A 19,257-nucleotide genomic window follows, 5' to 3' on the forward strand; every position below is an offset into this window, starting at 1 on the left:
CAGAAGACCTTGGGACGTTCAAAAGCAGTCCAAAAGGGGGAGGGACCACAGCACCAAGGCGAATCACCCGAAGGCATCAAGAAACCGCCGCCCGCAGACCAGGCGGCCCAAGGCAGCATCTGCCGAAGCCAGAGTATGCACCCTGTAGAACGCTGTAAGGCAGACCAGTGACCGCCGCGCACAGACGCATGGCCGAAACCAAATGCCACCGGCCCAGGAGGCACCGACCGCTCCGGTGAAACGAACGGTGACACCAAAAGCAGAACCCTGCCCTTGGTGCGGTAACCACAGCAACAACCACTGTGAGAAAGCGGAGGAAAGCCACCCCGGAGGCCACCAACCCGTTGCGCGGACCTCCTGGAAAACCAAGAGACCGAACGTCGACAAGAGTCGGAGATCTCCAAGTAAAAACCGCAAGGCCCAAACAACTCCCAAATCGGTGAAGTGTCCGTTCCCGGGGGTGGGAAGGGGAGGACGAAAGCCCCGTTAAAATGAAAGACAAACACCACCTTCAGAAGGAAGGAAGAGACGGGATGGAGAACAGCCCTGTCCCGAGGAAAGAGAAGGCTCGGAACAAGAAGGGCCGCCACCCAGGCACCCGCCAGAGACACGACGGCTACGGAAACATAACCGTACAGGACAGAAGGAGTAGAGAGAACTCCTGTAACGGCTCCAAGGGAAAGATTGGAGCGCCAAGAGCCCAGTATGCAATGCCCAGGGCGGTACCCAGGGGCAGTACGAGGGAACCCCAAAGCCGCTCCACGGAAAAGGGCCCTGACAGGCCCAGAGGGCCGGGGAACGCCGAAAGGGGAAGGACAGCGCTGACACTTGACACTTCAAGCAACAGAGTCCCAGTCCCAGATCCAGGTCGGACTGGAGAAAGACAGAACCATGGAGAGAGAAAGGCAGAGTGGGGGAACGCCCAGCTTCCCACAGAACCCCCGGTAAAACCCCTAAGTCCTACAACAGATCCTGGACAAAACACGGCCAGGAGCGAACACTAGCGAGCCCGCTAGAGTCGCCTGGGCAAGCGGGTGAAACCCAATGTGAACAGGCGCAGACCAGTAACACCGGCAGAACGGTCGGCAAAACTGGTCCCGTCGGCCCCCGAGCAACGTAGTCCTGTAACCACCCGGAGTGGGGGAGCAGAAGGACAGACGGAAGGAACCGAAGGGTCCGCCCAGCAACCGCCAGGACAAGACAGGCTAAAGTCCATGCTGATGTAGCCACCACAGGAAGACGTCCTACAGTCCCGGTGTGGGAGATCTAATGACAATCTCGACCGAATGGGGGTCCTCCCAAGTTACAGCCAGAGTGAACAAGGGAGACAGCACGAGGCCAAGAGGAACATCAGAACCATCCACATGAACAACCAAGCTCTCCCCAGAGGGGAGGGCAGCGAAGGAACAGCCACTGAAGCGCGGCCGGGGCAAAAGCCACATCGGAGGGAGCCGAGCCAAACCGAGTGGGAGCCAAGCAGAGCCGGCGAAAAAAGGCAGTCGAGACAGAGGCCGGCATAACACCCTACAACTGAAAGGAGGAGTGGGCAACAGGGAAGCCATAGGACAGCTCAAAGGCAGAACCCCGCTCACCGAGACGCCCGGTTCACTGCCACGCAGAAGGCGAGTACCCTGAAGAACCCAAGGTGGAGGTCCTACGGACCTGGGTAAGTGAGCACCCAAGAGCAGCTGGGTGACCATCCCGAGAAAAGCGGCCCGAACCCGGTAGCGGACCAGCCTAAAGCGCAGAGGGGGCGCCAAAAGAAAAAACTCATACTGCACGACACCCGAAGAGGAGGAAAAAACAGTAGCAGGCGAGGGAACAGCAGTCCCGCCAGAGCTAACGCAGAAATCGAGTGGCACTGCAAACGGCACTCTCGACCCAGTGACCACTTGCGCCGGGAAGCGAGTGCACGGGAGAACGAAAGGGTACGTATCAAAGAACCACGAACACTCCCCAGGTGGAAAGGCCAACGGACATGGTGGATGCCGAAACAACGGGACCACAATATACAGGCCAAACCAGAAAAACGAGCACCACCCAGCTCGGCGAAGTAGAGAGCAAGTAGAGCCCATCTACTCATATCTAAAGAATACACCTTTGAATACAGCGGCATACTTGTAATGCTTGTATGACAGCACCCAAGGGTTATACAGGTGGACAGAATGATCTCTTTAGAGAAGAGTGCAAGGCCCGTGACAGCACCACATCCCAAGAGAAAAAAGGGTATGTCGCAGGAGGAAGTGAGGCATACGTACGAACAGCCCCGCAAGCAGTGAGAAGGCCAACCCACCTATGGGAGGAGAAGGCATACACGGCCCAAACAACGGACAGAGCGCACCAGAAAATTCCGCTCACTGCAAAAAAATAGTCACCCAGTGAAGGGGATCAGCCACAGAGCCCAACAGTATCAACGGAAGTGCAAAGTGCAACCTGAAAGGGAGTGATGCACAAGACATCAGTATGGCATGCGATGGGAACGCAGGCAGGCCCCCCAGAAAAGGGGGAAATGCACCTGGCAACACTGCAGCTGGTAAGAATGCAAAGGCCCGTCCCAAAGGGGGGTTGCCCAAGGCCAGTAACAACTTCAGAGAAGTAGAACATACCATAGTTCGCCCAGAAGGTGACTAATCACATGGCCGCACAGTACCCAGCGGGAACGCAGGAGGTCCGCCCAGAGAAAGGGGGACATGCACGGGGTTATCTTACCATAAAGCGAGTGCGCAATAACCCACCTAACACCGAATACTGTGAGAGTGCAACTACTCCACAACGAAGGAGAACAAGCAAGAATCCCGCACAGCATTTCAAGGACAGCCATGGGTCACGTGAGGGTGCAAATTCTTGCCCATGGATGAGGTGGGCCGTGTATGGCCCGCAACATATCCGGCGAAAGAGCAGTATTCCACCCAGAAAGGGGCGGGTAATGCACACGGCCGTCATCGCATCCAGCAAAAATGCAAGCACCCCGCCAAGGATGCGGGACATGCACATGGCCAGCAACGCACTGGCGAGAAAACAACCACAGTCAGTGGCGTTGTGCATATGCCGCCTGAGGAAAGGATACATGCTCATTGCTGGCAGCGATTCCAGTGAGTGCAGCACACCACCCAAGGAAGGTGTCGTGCACATGGCCGGCAGCGAATCCAGTGATAGTGCAGCAAACCACCTATGGAAGGAGTTCATGCACATGGCCGGCAGCAGATCCAGAGAGAGTGCAGCATTCCGCCTATGGACGGAGGTCATGCGTATGGCCGGCAGCGAATCCAGAAAGTGCAGCATTCCGCCTATGGAAGGAGGCAATGCACATGGCCGGCTCATGCATATGGCCGGCAGCGAATCCAGCGAGAGTGCAGCGTTCTGCCCATGGACGGAGGTCATGCATATGGCCGGCAGCGAATCCAGAGAGAGGGAGCGCAGCAGCCCTCCTTTGGACGGAGGTCATGCGTATGACCAGCAGCGAAGCCAGAGAGAGTGCAACATTCCACCTATGGAAGGAGGTCATGCATAAGGCCGTAGCGAACCCAGCGAGAGTACAGCATTCCGCCTATGGAAGGAGGTCATGCATATGGCCGTAGCGAACCCAGCGAGAGTGCAGCGTTCCGCCTATGGAAGGAGGTCATGCATATGGCCGTAGCGAATCCAGCGAGAGTGCAGCGTCCCGTCTATGGAAGGGGGTCACGCATATGGCCGTAGCAAACCCAGCGAGAGTGCAGCGTTCCGCCTATGGAAGGGGGTCGTGCACATGGTCAGCATCGTATGCGGTAAAAGGGCAGTATTCCGCCTACAGAAGGGGGTCATGCACAAGGCCAGCCCGCAGCCAGAGAGAGTGCAGTATGCCGCCTATAATGGGGGGTCATGCACATGGCCAGTACCGTGACTGGAGAAGGCGACTAATTCTGCCTATAGAAAAGGGCGGCCTGCACCTGGCCAGCGCCGTATCCCAGGAGAGGGCAAGGGTCCGCCTAGAAGGGGAACATGTATACCTGGCCAGTGCCACGGAGCGCAACATGCCGCCTATGGAATAGAGGCAGGCATACGGCCAGCGCTCTAAGGTCAGGCTGCAGCATCCTGCGCAGCCAACAAAAAAATACAGATACCTCATATATATATATATACACACATACTGTTAATTCTTTTTTTTTTTTTTTTTTTTTTTATTTATTTATTATTCTAAAACACAGCCTCTTTGAGGCAGGAAGGGGCCACCATATAAGGGCACAGCCTCTTTGAGAGGCTAGCCATCCTAGGGTCTCCTCCAGATGGGAGCCGTCGGCATCCAAGAGGTTAACAGGGATCCGACCTGAGAGCGGTGCAGCGATGCCCTGGGGGCGGGGGGACCTCCGGCGGGAAGAATTCGCGCCTGGAGAGTGCCCGCCCCCTCCAATCGAGGCCGGAAATTTGCGGCCTACTAGGCCGCGAAGCCGGGGCCTAAATTTTCGCGGCCGCGAAGCCGGGGCCTAAATTTTCGCGGTGCCCGGAGGTACCGGCAAGGACCTGGAGGGAGCGGAGCGGCGCGTGCATAATACCGGCCGCGGGAGCCCACCCCGCGGGCCGGAACAGTCAGGGGGCCCGGGAAGGAGCTGGAAAGAATCTTTCTGCGGCGCCCGGCCGACCGGAAAGACAGCCTCTGAGAGCAGCAGTGGTCGCCAGGGTCTGCTGGGACACCGCACCAGTCATGCCGGCCGCGGGTGCCCACCCCGCGGACCGGAAACAAGGGCCCTACGCTGCAGCCGTCAGGAGAGGGCCTCTGGCCCTGAGCAGCGCACCGGTAAGGCGATAGGGGGGGGGGGGGGGGGAACCCTGTGACCGGGTGCCCGTATAGAGGCAGCTCCCTGGGCGGCATGATAGGGACGCCAGCATAACCCCTCAGTGGGCACCTATTGTGGAGGGGAGGAGAGGGAGCTAATAAAACAAGCTAGGATGGGGCCAGCCTAGGACCAGCAGGGACCAATATGGGGGTCAGTCACGCAGGAGACCTGGGTGGGGGGAGGGGGTCGTAGGGCTGGAGAAGCCACTCTCTCACCACAGCCGTCTTCACCCTCGGTCCGTTCCAGCAGGGTCGCCCCTTCAGCTACTGGCACCGTAGTGGCAGGACGCTGGAAGAGGGGCTTGGCGTGCGGGCGACCCTTGCGCTGGCGGGATGCAGGGGAGCTGGGCTGCCCTGGTCCACCTTGCCTTCTGTGGGGGAGGCAGCAGTGCGGATGACCGGCACTGGCGCAGCTCAACCCCGGGAGAAACAGAGAGGTCTAGTGCGACTCTGTTGTCCCGTAATGTCTGGAACAAAAAGAAAAGAAAAAGTAAAAATCAAAATTAAAAACAAGGAGAAAACAGCCCTGCAGTAGCAGGGAGTGTCTTGCCTCCTTGGACACTAAGCAAAAACTGGCAGCCTCTCTCTCCAGGCTGAGGGTATAGCTGTGGAGGAGGGGCTTAACAGTTTTCACTTAGTGTCACGCCTCCTATGGAGATGAGCTATACCCAAGGTCTTCTGTGTCCCCCAAGGAAACTGGGCGAGAAAAGATAAGAGAAACAGAGATAACACTCAACATCTGCGCAGTGTGTACCACCTTGGAATGTTAAGCTAATTGTAAACATCTAAGGTTCTCCATTTTGTAATGGTGGACAGTCTAACACTACTACTGCATACGTCATATGTGACACTTCAAAGAGGTGCTTCTCTATAGGCAGTGAACAACATATATCATCAAGTCATATGATTGGTTTACACATTCCACCACACTCCATGGGACACCTGCTGAAAGGTGAGAAATCAGACACTGCCCGCAGCACTTTGCCCCCCCCCTTTCCTCTCCTGCTTGAGACAAAGAGGTGGGAGGGAGGCACTTGGAGAAGAAAAAGTTTAACTCATTACAGTCCTAGATATACAAGAACATAGAATAAAATTCACACATCTTTAACAACACCTTCAGGGCCATTTTTATCTTTATAATTGTATTTTACTCATTTTGGCCTAAAAATCTTTTTTTCAATTGGTCTTTACTAAAAATGTTCAGCTGTTTCTGAGATAAAGGGGTTTAAAAATAAAAATCTGTCTATTTGCAAGCTGTCAATGTTTTCTTTGAATCTTGTCAGCTGACTGCTCATGTAGAGCTCTTATCTCCTGTCCTTATAAACACTCATAGCTCAATCCTTACCAAACTGATAATAGCTGAAATAAGTGTTTATGAGGTCGGGAGATCAGAGATAAGAGCTACATGAGCCCTCAGATGATGGGATTCAAAGAAGACAGAAAGTGACATCTTGCAAATGGACTGGATTTTTAACCCCTGGATCTCAGAAATGGCTGAACATTATTATTTTTTTTATAAAGACCAATTAAAACATTTTTTTTGCCCAAAATTAGTAAAAATGCAATCATAATGGAGATCCATCCAACGCACAGATGTGACATTACATGAGCCCTAACGCCATGTGAAGGTTGTCTTCATGATTACACTACACAAAGTGCTTCACCACTGTCATGCAGATAGGTTCCAGACACTAAAAACTTACCCGCTGGCCTCTGGAGGGAACCTTACAACCACTTTTCCCACCTCTGCCCCTGGGAGCTCCACAAACTTTCCTATATCCTGTTTCTTCTCAGGAGGCTAAAAAAAATTAAATTAAATTAAATGTAATCTTTGTATTGTAAATTTTTATCAGTTAAAAATAAAGGGAACAAGAAAAACAAAACAAAAAAAAACAAGCAGCATAACATCCATGACGTGTAATTGGAGTTCTCTGTACTGTACTTTATTGCATTAACCCCTTCCCGACCTATGACTCGTATACTCGTCATGGAGCACTGCTACTTAGCGCTCCATGACGAGTATACACATCATGGCATTAAACAGTCACCATGTCTGCAGACATGGTGACAGTGCTGACTGAGACCCCGGCTGTTACTCACAACCAGGCACCTTGGGTCAATGCCGAGGGGGGTCCTGAGCTGCTCCTAGGCCATGTGACCGATGAACATGACATCACATGGCCTAGGCAAAGCTGAGTGAATGCCGCGGCACTACTGCAAGCGCTGGTGCCTTCTCAAACAGCTGATCGGCAGACGGATAGGTTATCAATATAAAAATCTCAGAAAACCCCTTTAAATACAGATGACCCATCCTAAGGGTAGGTCATTATTATCAAATCAATGGCAGTCGAAATCCCTGTATCCCCAGATATCGGCTGTTTGAAAAGGCTGCTCTGATGAGAGTCACGGACTCTTCCTAGACCAATGATGTCACGTTTATCGGTCACATGGCCTATGTGCAGCTCAGTCCCATTTATATGACGGGGCCTAGGCTGCAATACTAAGCACAGCCACTGTACAATGAATGGCGCTGTGCCTGGTATCCTGTGAGGAGGCTGCAGTGATCACCAGAGAGCCATGTCTTCTTCAGACAGCTATTCATTGGGGGTGCAGGAATCAGACTCCCACCAATCACATATTGATGATCTATACCAGGGGTAGGCAACCTCCGACACTCCAGCTGTTATGAAACTACAACTCCCAGCATGCATACTTACTCTGCTCTTCTTAGAACTCACATAGAAATGAATGGAGCATGCTGGGAATTGTAGTTTCACAACAGCTGGAGTGCCGAAGGTTGCTGATCCCTGATCTATACTGTGGACAGCCCATCAATATTGAACTGCAGAAAAACTCCACAGGTTGTGATTGGATCTCTGTAAAACTCCACTCAATGTCTATGGGGAAGATGGAAGGAGCCAGGCAATGTACTCAGCTATCTCCCCCAGACATTGAATGAAGCCCCAGCGCGCCTGCTCAACCACCGCTCCATTCAAACTTCTCCTTGCTTCAGTCGTCCAATGAGAAGCAATGGAGGGGGGAGCTAGGAACCCTATTCTAATAATCGGTGGGGTCCAAAACCATCTCAGCACTAGAGATCAGTGGCAATGTAGTGACCATGGAGGACAGGGATAGTACTGGACTTTATTTCAGTGAACAGAACTAGTCAGATTCTCTACAGCCACAAATGGTTGATATCAGGAAGAAAAAACACTTTGGATGAAATCGCCGCCGTAAAAAGTATAGTTATTGAAGACTCAGAGGTATTTTCTGGTACTGTGATACTGAGGCCAGCAATATCAGATCGGCAAGGGTCCAACACCCCTGAGGATAGGCCAGCACTATCAGATCGGCAAGGGTCCAACACCCCTGAGGATAGGCCAGCAATATCAGATCGGCAAGGGTCCAACACCCCTGAGGATAGGCCAGCACTATCAGATCGGCAAGGGTCCAACACCCCTGAGGATAGGCCAGCAATATCAGATTGGCAAGGGTCCAACACCCCTGAGGATAGGCCATTACTATCAGATCGGCAAGGGTCCAACACCCCTGAGGGTAGGCCAGCACTATCAGATCAGCAAGGGTCCAACACCCCTGAGGATAGGCCAGCACTATCAGATCAGCAAGGGTCCAACACCCCTGAGGATAGGCCAGCACTATCAGATCAGCAAGGGTCCAACACCCCTGAGGATAGGCCAGCACCATCAGATGAGCAAGGGTCCAACATCCCTGAGGATAGGCCAGTACTATCAGATCGGCAAGGGTCCAACACCCCTGAGGATAGGTCAGCACTATCAGATCGGCAAGGGTCCAACACCCCTGAGGATAGGCCAGTACTATCAGATCGGCAAGGGTCCAACACCCCTGAGGATAGGCCAACAATATCAGATCAGCAAGGGTCCAACACCCTTGGAGGGTAGGCCAACACTATAAGATTGGCAAGGGTCCAACACCCCTGAGGATAGGACAGCAATATCAGATCAGCAAGGGTTCAACACCCCTGAGGATAGGCCAGCACTATCAAATGAGCAAGGGTCCAACACCCCTGAGGGTAGGCCAACAATATCAGAATACTGGAAAAGCCTTTTAAACTTTGACAGCTAGGTGCCCACATTCTGGCGGGTCTACTGATTCACTCACCAGTGTTGCATTTAGCTTTCCCTGGAACGGGACTGCAGGCTCCAGGAAGGTGTACCAGCGTCTGACATTGACCGCAGCTTTGTTCTGCTTCATCTGCTCCTGCCATGAAGCGCTAACTGTACGAAGAAACAAAGCGTCACGTCACATCCGAGCCTCTCACTCCAATACAGAGAGCAAGGAGGAGAGGAAGACAGATGTACGGCAAGATGAAGTAAAAGACAGGAGGAACATGCACATTCTACTGCATTTACACTAGGATGCAATTTGCCATTCTGGACCTTTGAGTGAGTTCTACTGGCAGTCATATCAGATTGTACTCTTTAGGTGGGGTGGGGGTGTACTCTATATTCCATATAATCATGGATAGGATTATATTCACAGGCAGTGACATCTGATAGTCTAGTAATGCTTGTCATGTACAGAGAACATGATTTTGGGCCCAGATAGGATGGCAACTAATGGCACTGGCCTAAAAGTGGTTGTCAAGTTTACAAAACCAATTTCTGAGCCCCATATTAGAAAAGGCAGAGTTAATGGAGGAGGGTCCGCTGTACAAGATCCTCCGCAATGGTGTGCGATTTCAAAGAGGGTAGAGGAAGTTTGTCGCCCTGGAGGACTTGTCCAGTCCTGCATTACACAGACAGCCCATTAATTGAACTGGTCACCGTGTAATGCTTCATTTCCCCTATGGTGGCGCTGTAGGGAAATTGAACACTAAGGGTATATTCACGGGGACGGGGGTGGAGCTCCGGCGCAGAACGGCGAAAGGCCGCCGGACTAAAATTACTGCATGTCAGGCTTTTTAGTCCGGCGGCTTTCGCCATGCACCGCCGTGCTGCGCCGGAGCTCAGTCCCCGTCCCCATTATAGTCATTGGGGACGGAGCGGCGGTCCGGCGGCAGGGCGAAATAGCCGCAGGACGGATCCGACATGGTGAACAGCCTGTCGGATCCGTCCTGCTGCAAGTGTGAAAGTAGCCTTAGAAAACACGCTGGAAAAAAAAATCAAAGCAGAATCCACGCAGATTTTTTTTTTTGCAGTTTTGGAGCGTTTTTTTTGTTTTTTTTTAATCTCAATGGCAGAATCAGAGCGGATTCTACGCCGCCGCTTTTATTTCGACATGGAAAAAGTTCTACCTCCCTCTGAAACAAATAGACTTTTTAGATGTGTTTTTGGAGTGGAAAACTCATGAGAAATGGACTCTTAGGCCTTACATGTCCGTGTTGGATTTCGTGATAAGATGGTCAGCGATTCATCTGTGAAGATTTATTTGAAGAATCCGTGTTTGGTCCGTATGTATGTTTTTGGGCTCTGTGTGTCATCCGTGTTGCACAGACAACGCACAGCTAAAAATTAATTTTCAGAGCATCCTATAAATGGTCTGTGAAACATGGACCCAAGTCTTTCACGGACCCTTAGACTATAATGGGCATGCTGGATCCACAAATATGGGCAAAAATATGTTTCTGTGCTAAAATCGCAGACCATGCTAAAACACGGAATACACACAATAAAATGAATGGGTACGTGTGATGTCCATCAACCACTGACATGTGAATAGGGCCTTACTGCCAGGTTGCGGTCCCAGCAGCGGAACGCTTGGTGATCAGCTTATTGTCAAGGAACCCTCCCTTTTAGGGCTCATGCACGCGGCTGTAGTCTGTCATCCGATCCACATTTTTTGCGCGCCCATTCATCTCAATGGGGCCGCAGAAAATGCGGACAGCACATATGTTCTGCAGCTCAGAGTTAAAAAAAAAAAAAAAAAACATGTCCTATACTTGTCCAGTTTGTGGACAAGGATAGGACATTTTTATAGAAGTTAAAAAAAACGTTGGCATGCACTCAGACGGGATCTTCTGGCCGTGTGCAGGAGGCCTTAACAAGAAGTGATGATCCAAAGAGGAAAAGCCCTCTTAGGATGTAAAGTAGGGTGAGGGGCTTATTTCCCCCAGTAGCACGACTGTATAGTACCTGCCAAAGTGGAGAAGACGCTGATGTCTGCGAGGGTCAAAGCATCTCCCACCAGGTACGTCCGCAGAGACAGGGAATGGTTCAGCTCCTGGAGGGCGGCAGAGAAGGTGGACTTTTCGAGCAGCCGAGTCTGACTGAACTCTACCCAGTGATTGATCTGCAAGAAGAAAACACACTGGTTTATTACCGAACACAAATGGTGAAAATTAACCATAATGTTAAAGTACCACTACTGGAGCCCCCCTTGGTGTCTACATTGCATGACACCGCTCCTCCTCTTGTGCTGCGTAAGGAATTGCTAAGGTCACCTTCAGAAGTCAGACCCCACCATCAAGCCCTAGAATACTTCTTTAAGACACATTCATTTATTTGGGGACATTTTAACCTGTTACACAAATTCCTTTGGCTTCAGCATTGGCTGCTTATTAGTGTTGCTCCATGACAGCTCAGCCATGATTAATGTAGTCTGAAAATCACCACCTCAGGCTGCTGTACTGTACCTCCACCATACTTTACACTGCATCTCTGCTGGCTCAGACTTGCTGCTCTCTATAAGTGGCAGTTAGTGCATGAGGGACAGAATCTTCATTCCAGCATATAAAGCTATACCAAGGGAAAATTAGCCCCAGAAAGGAATGCAGAGTGAACTTGGAATATAGTGGGAAAATTCCAGAGGAAATTTGGCAGATTTGCCCCTTTCTATGTATTGCGGTAAAATGCTCTGAACCTGAGAATTTGCCATGAAAATATCCGCTGTGTCTGGACTTACCCTAAAAGTGCGTCCACACCACCACGGTCCCCCACATTCCACTTGTGCTACACGTGGATTTTGCTACCGACTGATGTGGCGTCACCATGGATTTCACCCCTATATCCTATGCAAAAAGGTAGCTCCCAGGGAAAAGTAACAAGCTCGCCAGCGCCACCTTATGGAAGTGGCTCCCTGCGAGTCAAAATACAGCTTTTTAACAAGCCTTGAGACATGACAAGGGAAAATAGCCAAGCCAAATATCCATCCTTAGACAGCTGACCCTCATCAGTGCAGAGTGGGATTCTGGCTGGGTTCTCTTTCCTTGAGAAACGCCTCTTTGTTTTTCCATGCAGCATTGGCCAATTAGTCTCCATACAGGGCTGGTCTCTTTAAAGGGGTATTCCCAACTCAGACAATGGTGGCATATCCCTAGCATATGCCCCCATTGGCTGATAGGTGCAGGTCCCACCTTTTTGATCCGCTCCTATTTTGTAAATGCAGCCGCCCTACATTCATTTCTATGGGGCTTGCCAAAAATAGCTGAGCACTGGTTCGGCTATTTTCGTTGCCCCAATAGAAATGAATAGGAGTAGTGGCCGCGTTAAGGGCGGTGTGCTCCCATTCATTGGGGAGAGAGCTTGGTGGTGGCCAGATTAGCCAACACTTTCCCCACTCCATTCTCGATATAGATGCGGGTCCGAGCGGTGGGATCTGCACCTATCAGACAATGGAGGGCATATCCTAGCTATATGCCCCCATTGCCTCAGATGGGAATACCCCTTTAAGGAAAGCCAGCACCCTGCCTAAACTGCTACCAAGGCATCGCACTAAACCAACCAAAACCTACTCCATGCTGGTGTGGGGCACGCACCCCAAAAAAAACTCTGTATGGATGATTATCTGGCTTGGTTATATTCCCTAGTCAGGTCCCAAGGCTTGTTAAAAAGTCAGACTTTGACTTATAGGAAGGGGAGCGTCCTTTCTGCAGCAGCTCAGGGGGTGTGTACTTTCTGCTGCAGCTCTCTCCCCATCACAGCTCAGGAGGCAGTTGAAGGATAAAACTGAGCATGTGCGGCCATCTCAGTGACCAGGACAAAGAAAGAGAAAAAAACAGCAGGTGGCGCTGTACAGGTACATTTTATTGCTCACTTGCTATGCAAAATTTTTAATGACATGCAATTACAAAATAATTCAGATCCAGGTGCTGGGTTTGAAAACTGTAGAATATTTTTAGTGGGATAAGCCCTTTAAGGAGAGCCAGTACCCCGGCTAAACCCCTATACCCTGAAGGGGCAATATCTGTGGTGAAAATTGGCACCATTTTTCCCTTTACTAGGTAACTGCATGATAAATCTGCAGTGTGCGGATTCCTGGTGACGTACTATAACTATGGAGGGCGTAGTAGTGTGCGTGACCCGGGGGCAGGAGAGCAGCTGGAGGTCCAGGCCGGACTATATATAACATGGCGGCACTCTGTGCACACAGCCAGGTTACAGAGGATTCACCAGAGACGTACTCCGGACGATGTGGCAGAAACAGCTGCTGGAGTAAAAATATCCTCCACACTTAGAAGGATAACCCAGAAAGACCCGGATACATGTGTGCGCTCTGCCAATATGGAGTCTCTTCGCTATAATCCCTGTCTGCGCTCACTATGCCACAGAACACTCTGCAGAAATATGGGGGGGGGGGGGGGAGAATTTTGTCATCTGAATGAGCCCTAAGCCAGACCTCCCACCACAAAACAAGATTCAGGTCTGACACCATATGAATATAATAAAAGAAATGGTGTACAAAACAGAAAAAAATAAAAATACAAGATCTATAGTCATCAGGTAAAACAAAATGGAGTCAAGGCATTCACAACATTGGGCTTTCTTTCTCCACACTACCTAGCAGCAAAACAGGCCTCGTTGCCCCTAGCGACCAATCACAACGCAGCTTACAAGTTGCCAGAGCAGTTTGAGAAATGAAAGCTGATCTCTGATTGGTTGCCATGGGCAACAAGGCCCGTTTTGCTGCTAGGCAGATAAACCAGGCCCAGGGACTGAAATTACTCCTGATGAACATATATAATTACTTCTATACACAAATCTCAGACCATGAAGCACCAATAGCTTTCTAATGACTATTTAAAATTTCTAGAAGGGGAATAAAGGGATTGCCCAAGATTAGAAAAACATGGCTGCTTTCTTACAAACAACAGTGCCACAACTGTCCAGAGACTGTGTGTAGTATTGCAGCTCAGCTCCATCCCCTTAAAGGGGTTATCCATTTTCAGGAGGAACCTAGACAAACCCCAGTATCCGCCTGATATGAAGACCAGGTAAGTGCTCACCTGAATGATGCTGCACCAGTGCTCCTGGCTGGGCTCGATTTACCTGACTGCAGCAGTGACATGTCAACAAAATATGATTGCTGCGGCTAATCACTGGCCTCGTCAGGTGCACCGCTGAGGCCAGTGATTGGCTGCAGCAGTCACATGTTGTCGGGAGAACAAGAATTGGATCCTTCAGGTAAGTACTTATCTGTTCCTCTTTTCAGGCACAGCCCAGGGGTTGTTCAACTCCTCCTGAAACACTGAAACAAGACAACCCTTACCTTTAAATAGAGATGAACTGCAATAAGACACATACAACCCACTGAACAGGTGTGACGCTATTTCTGATAGAAAACAGGATTCTTCTAAACCTGTACAATCCCTTTAATACTGCCGCATGGAACATTTTACCATTTCTCTCTATGCAAAGCATCTCGAGGGCCTGTCCTTTCTCCTAACATGTTCGATTTAAAGGGGCGAGCCTCTGTATGTGCACTGCTGCGGATGTGTTGGGGACGGTACACTAAAGCTACTTTCACATTAGCATTTTTTGCGTATCAGTCATGGATCTGCAAAAACGCTTCGTTACCAAAATACAACCGCATCCATCCGTCATGAACGGATCCGGCTGTATTGTGTCTTCTATAGCCATGACTGATCCATCACGAACATTGAAAATCAATGGGGGACGGATCCGTTTTCTATTGTGTCAGATAAAACTGATCCGTCCCCATTTACTTACATTGCGAGTCAGAATGGATCTGTCTTGCTCCGCACCACATCGCTTGCAGCGTTATTCTGTCCGCGATGGGAGCGCAACCAAATGGAACGGAATGCATTTTGGTGCATTCTGTTTCCTCCAGTTTGGCCCCTTTGACAATGAATGGGCATAAAACTGGAGCGTTTTCTTCTGCTATTGAGATCCTATGACGGATCTCAATAGCGGAATTGAAAATGCTAATGTGAAAGTAGCCCAAGCTGCAAGTTAAACCACTGGTGCCAGGGTCTGATGGTTTAACATGCCTCATCAGGGTGTATGGTATCGATTAATTACCTGAAGCCTGGTGAACCTTTTCCAAAATGGCTGCTGATGGACAGTCATGTGACCAGTCCAGCCCATTAGTGTCCTCCACGGACTAACACTGCTGTGGACGTGCGCAGTCCGGACGCAGTGTTTGTCCCATCATACCCATTTATGGCAGAGCTATTAGATGTGACATGTAAGTCTGACAGGTGCAGACCCCACTTATATCCACAATGAGGGTCTTCCAAACCGTGTCCTGCAGCCACCGGCCACAAATATCTGATCGGTGGGGCTCCTGTGAGTGCCGCAACCTTCTCTCAGCTTACCATGCACAGTGTCGTACACTGTACAGTGGCTGTGCTTGGTATCACGCTCAGCCCCCTTCTCTTCTATGGGACTGAGCTGCTCCTAGGCCATGTGACTGATGAACGTGGATTCATTTTTCCATTGCATTATACACTGCTCGTTTCCATGGTTACGACCACCCTGCAATCCAGCAGCAGTGGCTGTGTTTGCATGCTCTAGGAAAAAGCACCAGTCTATGTGCGCTCCCGTGGCCCTGGCCAGTAGAAAGCCACTTTTTCCTATAGTGTGCCAGCACGACCACGGCTGCTGGATTGCAGCAGTGGTCGTAAACCCTGGATATGAGCAGTGTATAATGTGATGGAAAAATGAATCCAGCCAGCAAAGGAGGCAATATGGATAAAAATACATTAGCAAGTGCCTTGTATTAACTTTATCTACATAATAAAGGCCACTTGCTGAAGTCAGACAACCCCTTTAAGTGTTTGGGAGGTCCGCATTTATCACTGCAAGGACGCTCCTGAACATCCTTGGAGGGAAGCAGCTGCACACCAGTCATGCAGCTGCAGAAGCGGAGAGCCCATTGTTAGTGGCAACTGGGCTGCCCATTGAGAAGGCAGAGACAACAGCCCCTGCCTTTCAATCTCTATTCATTGAGCGCAATGCATACAGATCAAGCCTGCTCCAGACGCCTCACTTGATTGCCTGCTAACTGCAGGAGCTGCTGGGTCTTAGAAGGCCCAGATCAGCTCTGCAACTCAGACATGTTATAAACTCCAGGAGCTGTATGGGGGTCAAAAATCTTTCAATTTTATAACAAGACACGGAGGCTCCTATTGCTTTAACCTTTCTTTACTTCTACCATAGCAGCAAAGAGAAAAAAGGTATACAGAATGGAAACCATAGTAACAGGCCCCTCCCCCTTATCCCAGTATATCCCTCCTTGTCTGCCTGGGCTCTTCCTCTTTCTTTGCTGCTACCAGGCAGATAAGTACTCTCCAGCTCTGTGGCGTTGCCCAGGGTCTGGTATATTATATTATATGTCCTTGGTTCAGGTTATTGATTCGCCCTTTTCAGTTTGGGGCTTAGTTTCTTATCAGAGTTTCTTTCTGTCATATATTGATATATGTATTTTATTTAGTATATGTCTATGACCCCTTTTTTCCCTCAGGTATTGGTGTGGCCGTTCCGTTTCGGCTATATTGCCCTCTGTTGCGGTCCTTGCGGCTCTTCCGCCCCCTCCCGACGTTCCGATTTGTTTACCTTGTTCCCTGGTCACCTCGGTCTGCGCCGCCATTGCGCGCGCTTTTGCCTTCTTCCTCCTCTCCTTCCCGCCCGAAGTCTCGCGAGATCGAGATTTCGGGCGCTCTCCTCTTGCCCGGCTGCTGCTGACGGCGAGATCTCGCTGTCTCTGTGAGTTCCTCCGCTCAGCGCACACCGGACAGCACCGCTCGGCACAGCTCGTCCCTTTCGGCTTGCCTCTGCTCCTCTGACCCTTGTAAGCGGGTGTTTTATTCCCTCTTCTTCTATCCACGTTAATCTATGGTTATTACATGATTCCCTTTTCTCTCTCTTTTCCCTAGGGCTATTTCTGCTGCTCCGGCTGGGGTGACTAACTCCTGCCATCTTTATCCTATACTATGTCCCTGAGAAAGAGTTCCGTTGCCTCTGTGGCCCCTAGCGAGTCCCCCCAGGTAGATCAGGGCTTCCCCTGCTCAGGATAGGAGGTCCGAGGTAATGCACCCGGACGACCATGAGGTGGCATTACAACGGTCTATATCTAAATGCCATTATGACCGCCATGGGCTCAATGTCATCCGCATTGACCCAGTCTATATCGCAGGCCCTTATGGCGCGTCCTACTACTACCGCCCAGGGTTTGGTTCCACCTCCTGGACCATCTCCTATTACCTCCAGAGCACCTCAGATTGATGGGCCATCCCCATCGCAAGATAACGCGCTCGGTTCGCGTAAAAGAGCTTGTACCCGCCAGGCAGACAAAACGCGGGCATGGAAGACTGCCAGGTCTCTACCTGAGCCAAGGTCAGACTCTGATAGGGAGTCGGAGGAGGAGACTCATGAGAATGTCTATGATTTGACTGATGAGGTGGAGGATGATTTGGCGGATATCTCCGTAGATCCGGCTCTTAATGTGGGCCCGGAAGTCCCGTTGTTACAACAGGGGTCAGCAGAGGATCTCTTATTGGATCCATCTGGGGAGCCGTTGTTTAACCCCGAGGAGCTGCACCATCCCCGCTCTGCGGAATGGATGCCCGCCACTCATGTGGCACAATATATGGAGGCTCGCATGCGCAATTCGCTTAGTAAAGAATCGCGGAATAAGTTGCGAGCGGAGTGCCCTCGTCCTTTGGTCCCACACAAAGTGTGTGAGACGCCATCAGTGGATCCGAAGATGGTCCAGTTTTTGGCGAAGATGGGTTTTAACCCCCGTAAAGGCCTAGACGCAGCCTTGAAGACAGTCCAAGACAAGCTACTGGACATTACAGGTCCTTTAGCAAAATATTTCGATTTGGCAGAGTCCGCTATTGCGACAGGTAGCCAGGTAGACCCTGTAGAGTTAAGAGGTTGGGCCCAGCGGGCCATATGCGTGGCTGGTAACACCAATACCTCGCTCGCCATTGAAAGGCGAAAAGCGATCCTGATTAAAATCGAGCCAAAGCTCTCTAACTTGGCTTTGACTGAAGCGGGCAAAGACGCCCAGGGGTTGCTATTTGGCGACTCCTTTATTAAAGAATTAGGAAAATATGTTGGAGCCTTTACGGCTCTTGACAAGGCCCAGACATCGATGCGTCGAGTCTTTCAGGGGCGTTTTTCCAACAGGGCCGGCAGTTCTAGGGGCCGACTGTCCGGCCGTTCCAATTTTCATGCCAGAGGTTCCGGCAGAGGCTCCTTCAATTATAGAGCATCCCTCCAGGATCAGAGACACCAGCCGTCCTTTTTTCCGTCCCGAGGCGCTCCCTTCAGGTCACGAGGTTTCAGGGGAAATCCAGGCTCCCGTCGACCATTTGGTAAGTTGTATGCTTCGTCCTCCCCCTTTTTTAGACCATTTAGTCGGGGGCAGACTCCGATTCTTTTCTCATGTGTGGTCAGGCATAACCTCAGACCAATGGGTCCTTTCTGCTGTACAGGGGTTCGTGATAGATCTGATTGCCGATCCAAGTTCCATCCCTGCCCCCCCGGTGATACCACCGTCCAGTTCAGCACGATCCCTATTTCAGAAGGAACTGTCGGACCTTCTGCAAAAAGGCGCGATCGAACGCGCACCAGAGACTCAAGGAGGAGTAATCAGCAGTATATTTCTGGTGCAAAAGAAAGGGGGTCAGATGCGCCCGGTGATCAATCTGAAAGCACTGAATGCTTTTGTGACAATACCGACATTTCAAGATGGAGGGCATCCATCTTTTGAGGGATCTACTCCTTCCAGGCGATTGGTTGGCCAAGATAGATCTCAAAGACGCCTACCTCACAGTCCCAGTGTCGCCTTCTTCCAGAGATCTGCTGCGGTTCCTGTGGAACGGTCGGACTTGGCGCTTCACCTGCCTGCCGTTTGGCCTGTCCTCCGCCCCCTGGTGCTTTACCAAGATCATGCGCCCTGTGGTGGCGTGGCTTCGCAGCAGAGGTGTCCGTCTAATCGTCTACCTGGACGATATCTTGATCATGGCCCACTCGCAGACTCTACTGTTGAGGCACCTCCACTTGACGGTGTCGCTCGTTTCCAACCTGGGGTTCATTATCAACCAGGAGAAATCCTGTTTAATTCCGTCCAGATCCATGGAATTCCTGGGGTTCCAGGTGGACTCGGAAGAGTTATCCCTCAGTCTCCCACTGTCAAAGATCAAGTCCATCCGCAAGGAACTGAAGCACGCCCTACGTCTTCCTCAGATGTCGTTGCGACACTTAGCAAGGATAATCGGA

General features: G+C 50.8%; 1 protein-coding gene across 1 annotated transcript in view; it reads right to left on the reverse strand.

Moving 5' to 3' along the window:
- Positions 1-19,257, reverse strand: part of EPRS1 (glutamyl-prolyl-tRNA synthetase 1) — a 112,782-nt gene that overhangs the window by 77,245 nt on the left and 16,280 nt on the right. Inside the window, 3 exon segments of the mRNA XM_044292339.1 lie at positions 6,514-6,608; positions 8,951-9,066; positions 10,924-11,080. Coding sequence (XP_044148274.1) covers positions 6,514-6,608; positions 8,951-9,066; positions 10,924-11,080 — 368 coding nt within the window.

This window comes from Bufo gargarizans, chromosome 4, assembly GCF_014858855.1.
Source record: "Bufo gargarizans isolate SCDJY-AF-19 chromosome 4, ASM1485885v1, whole genome shotgun sequence".
NCBI classification, from domain to species: Eukaryota; Metazoa; Chordata; class Amphibia; order Anura; family Bufonidae; genus Bufo; species Bufo gargarizans.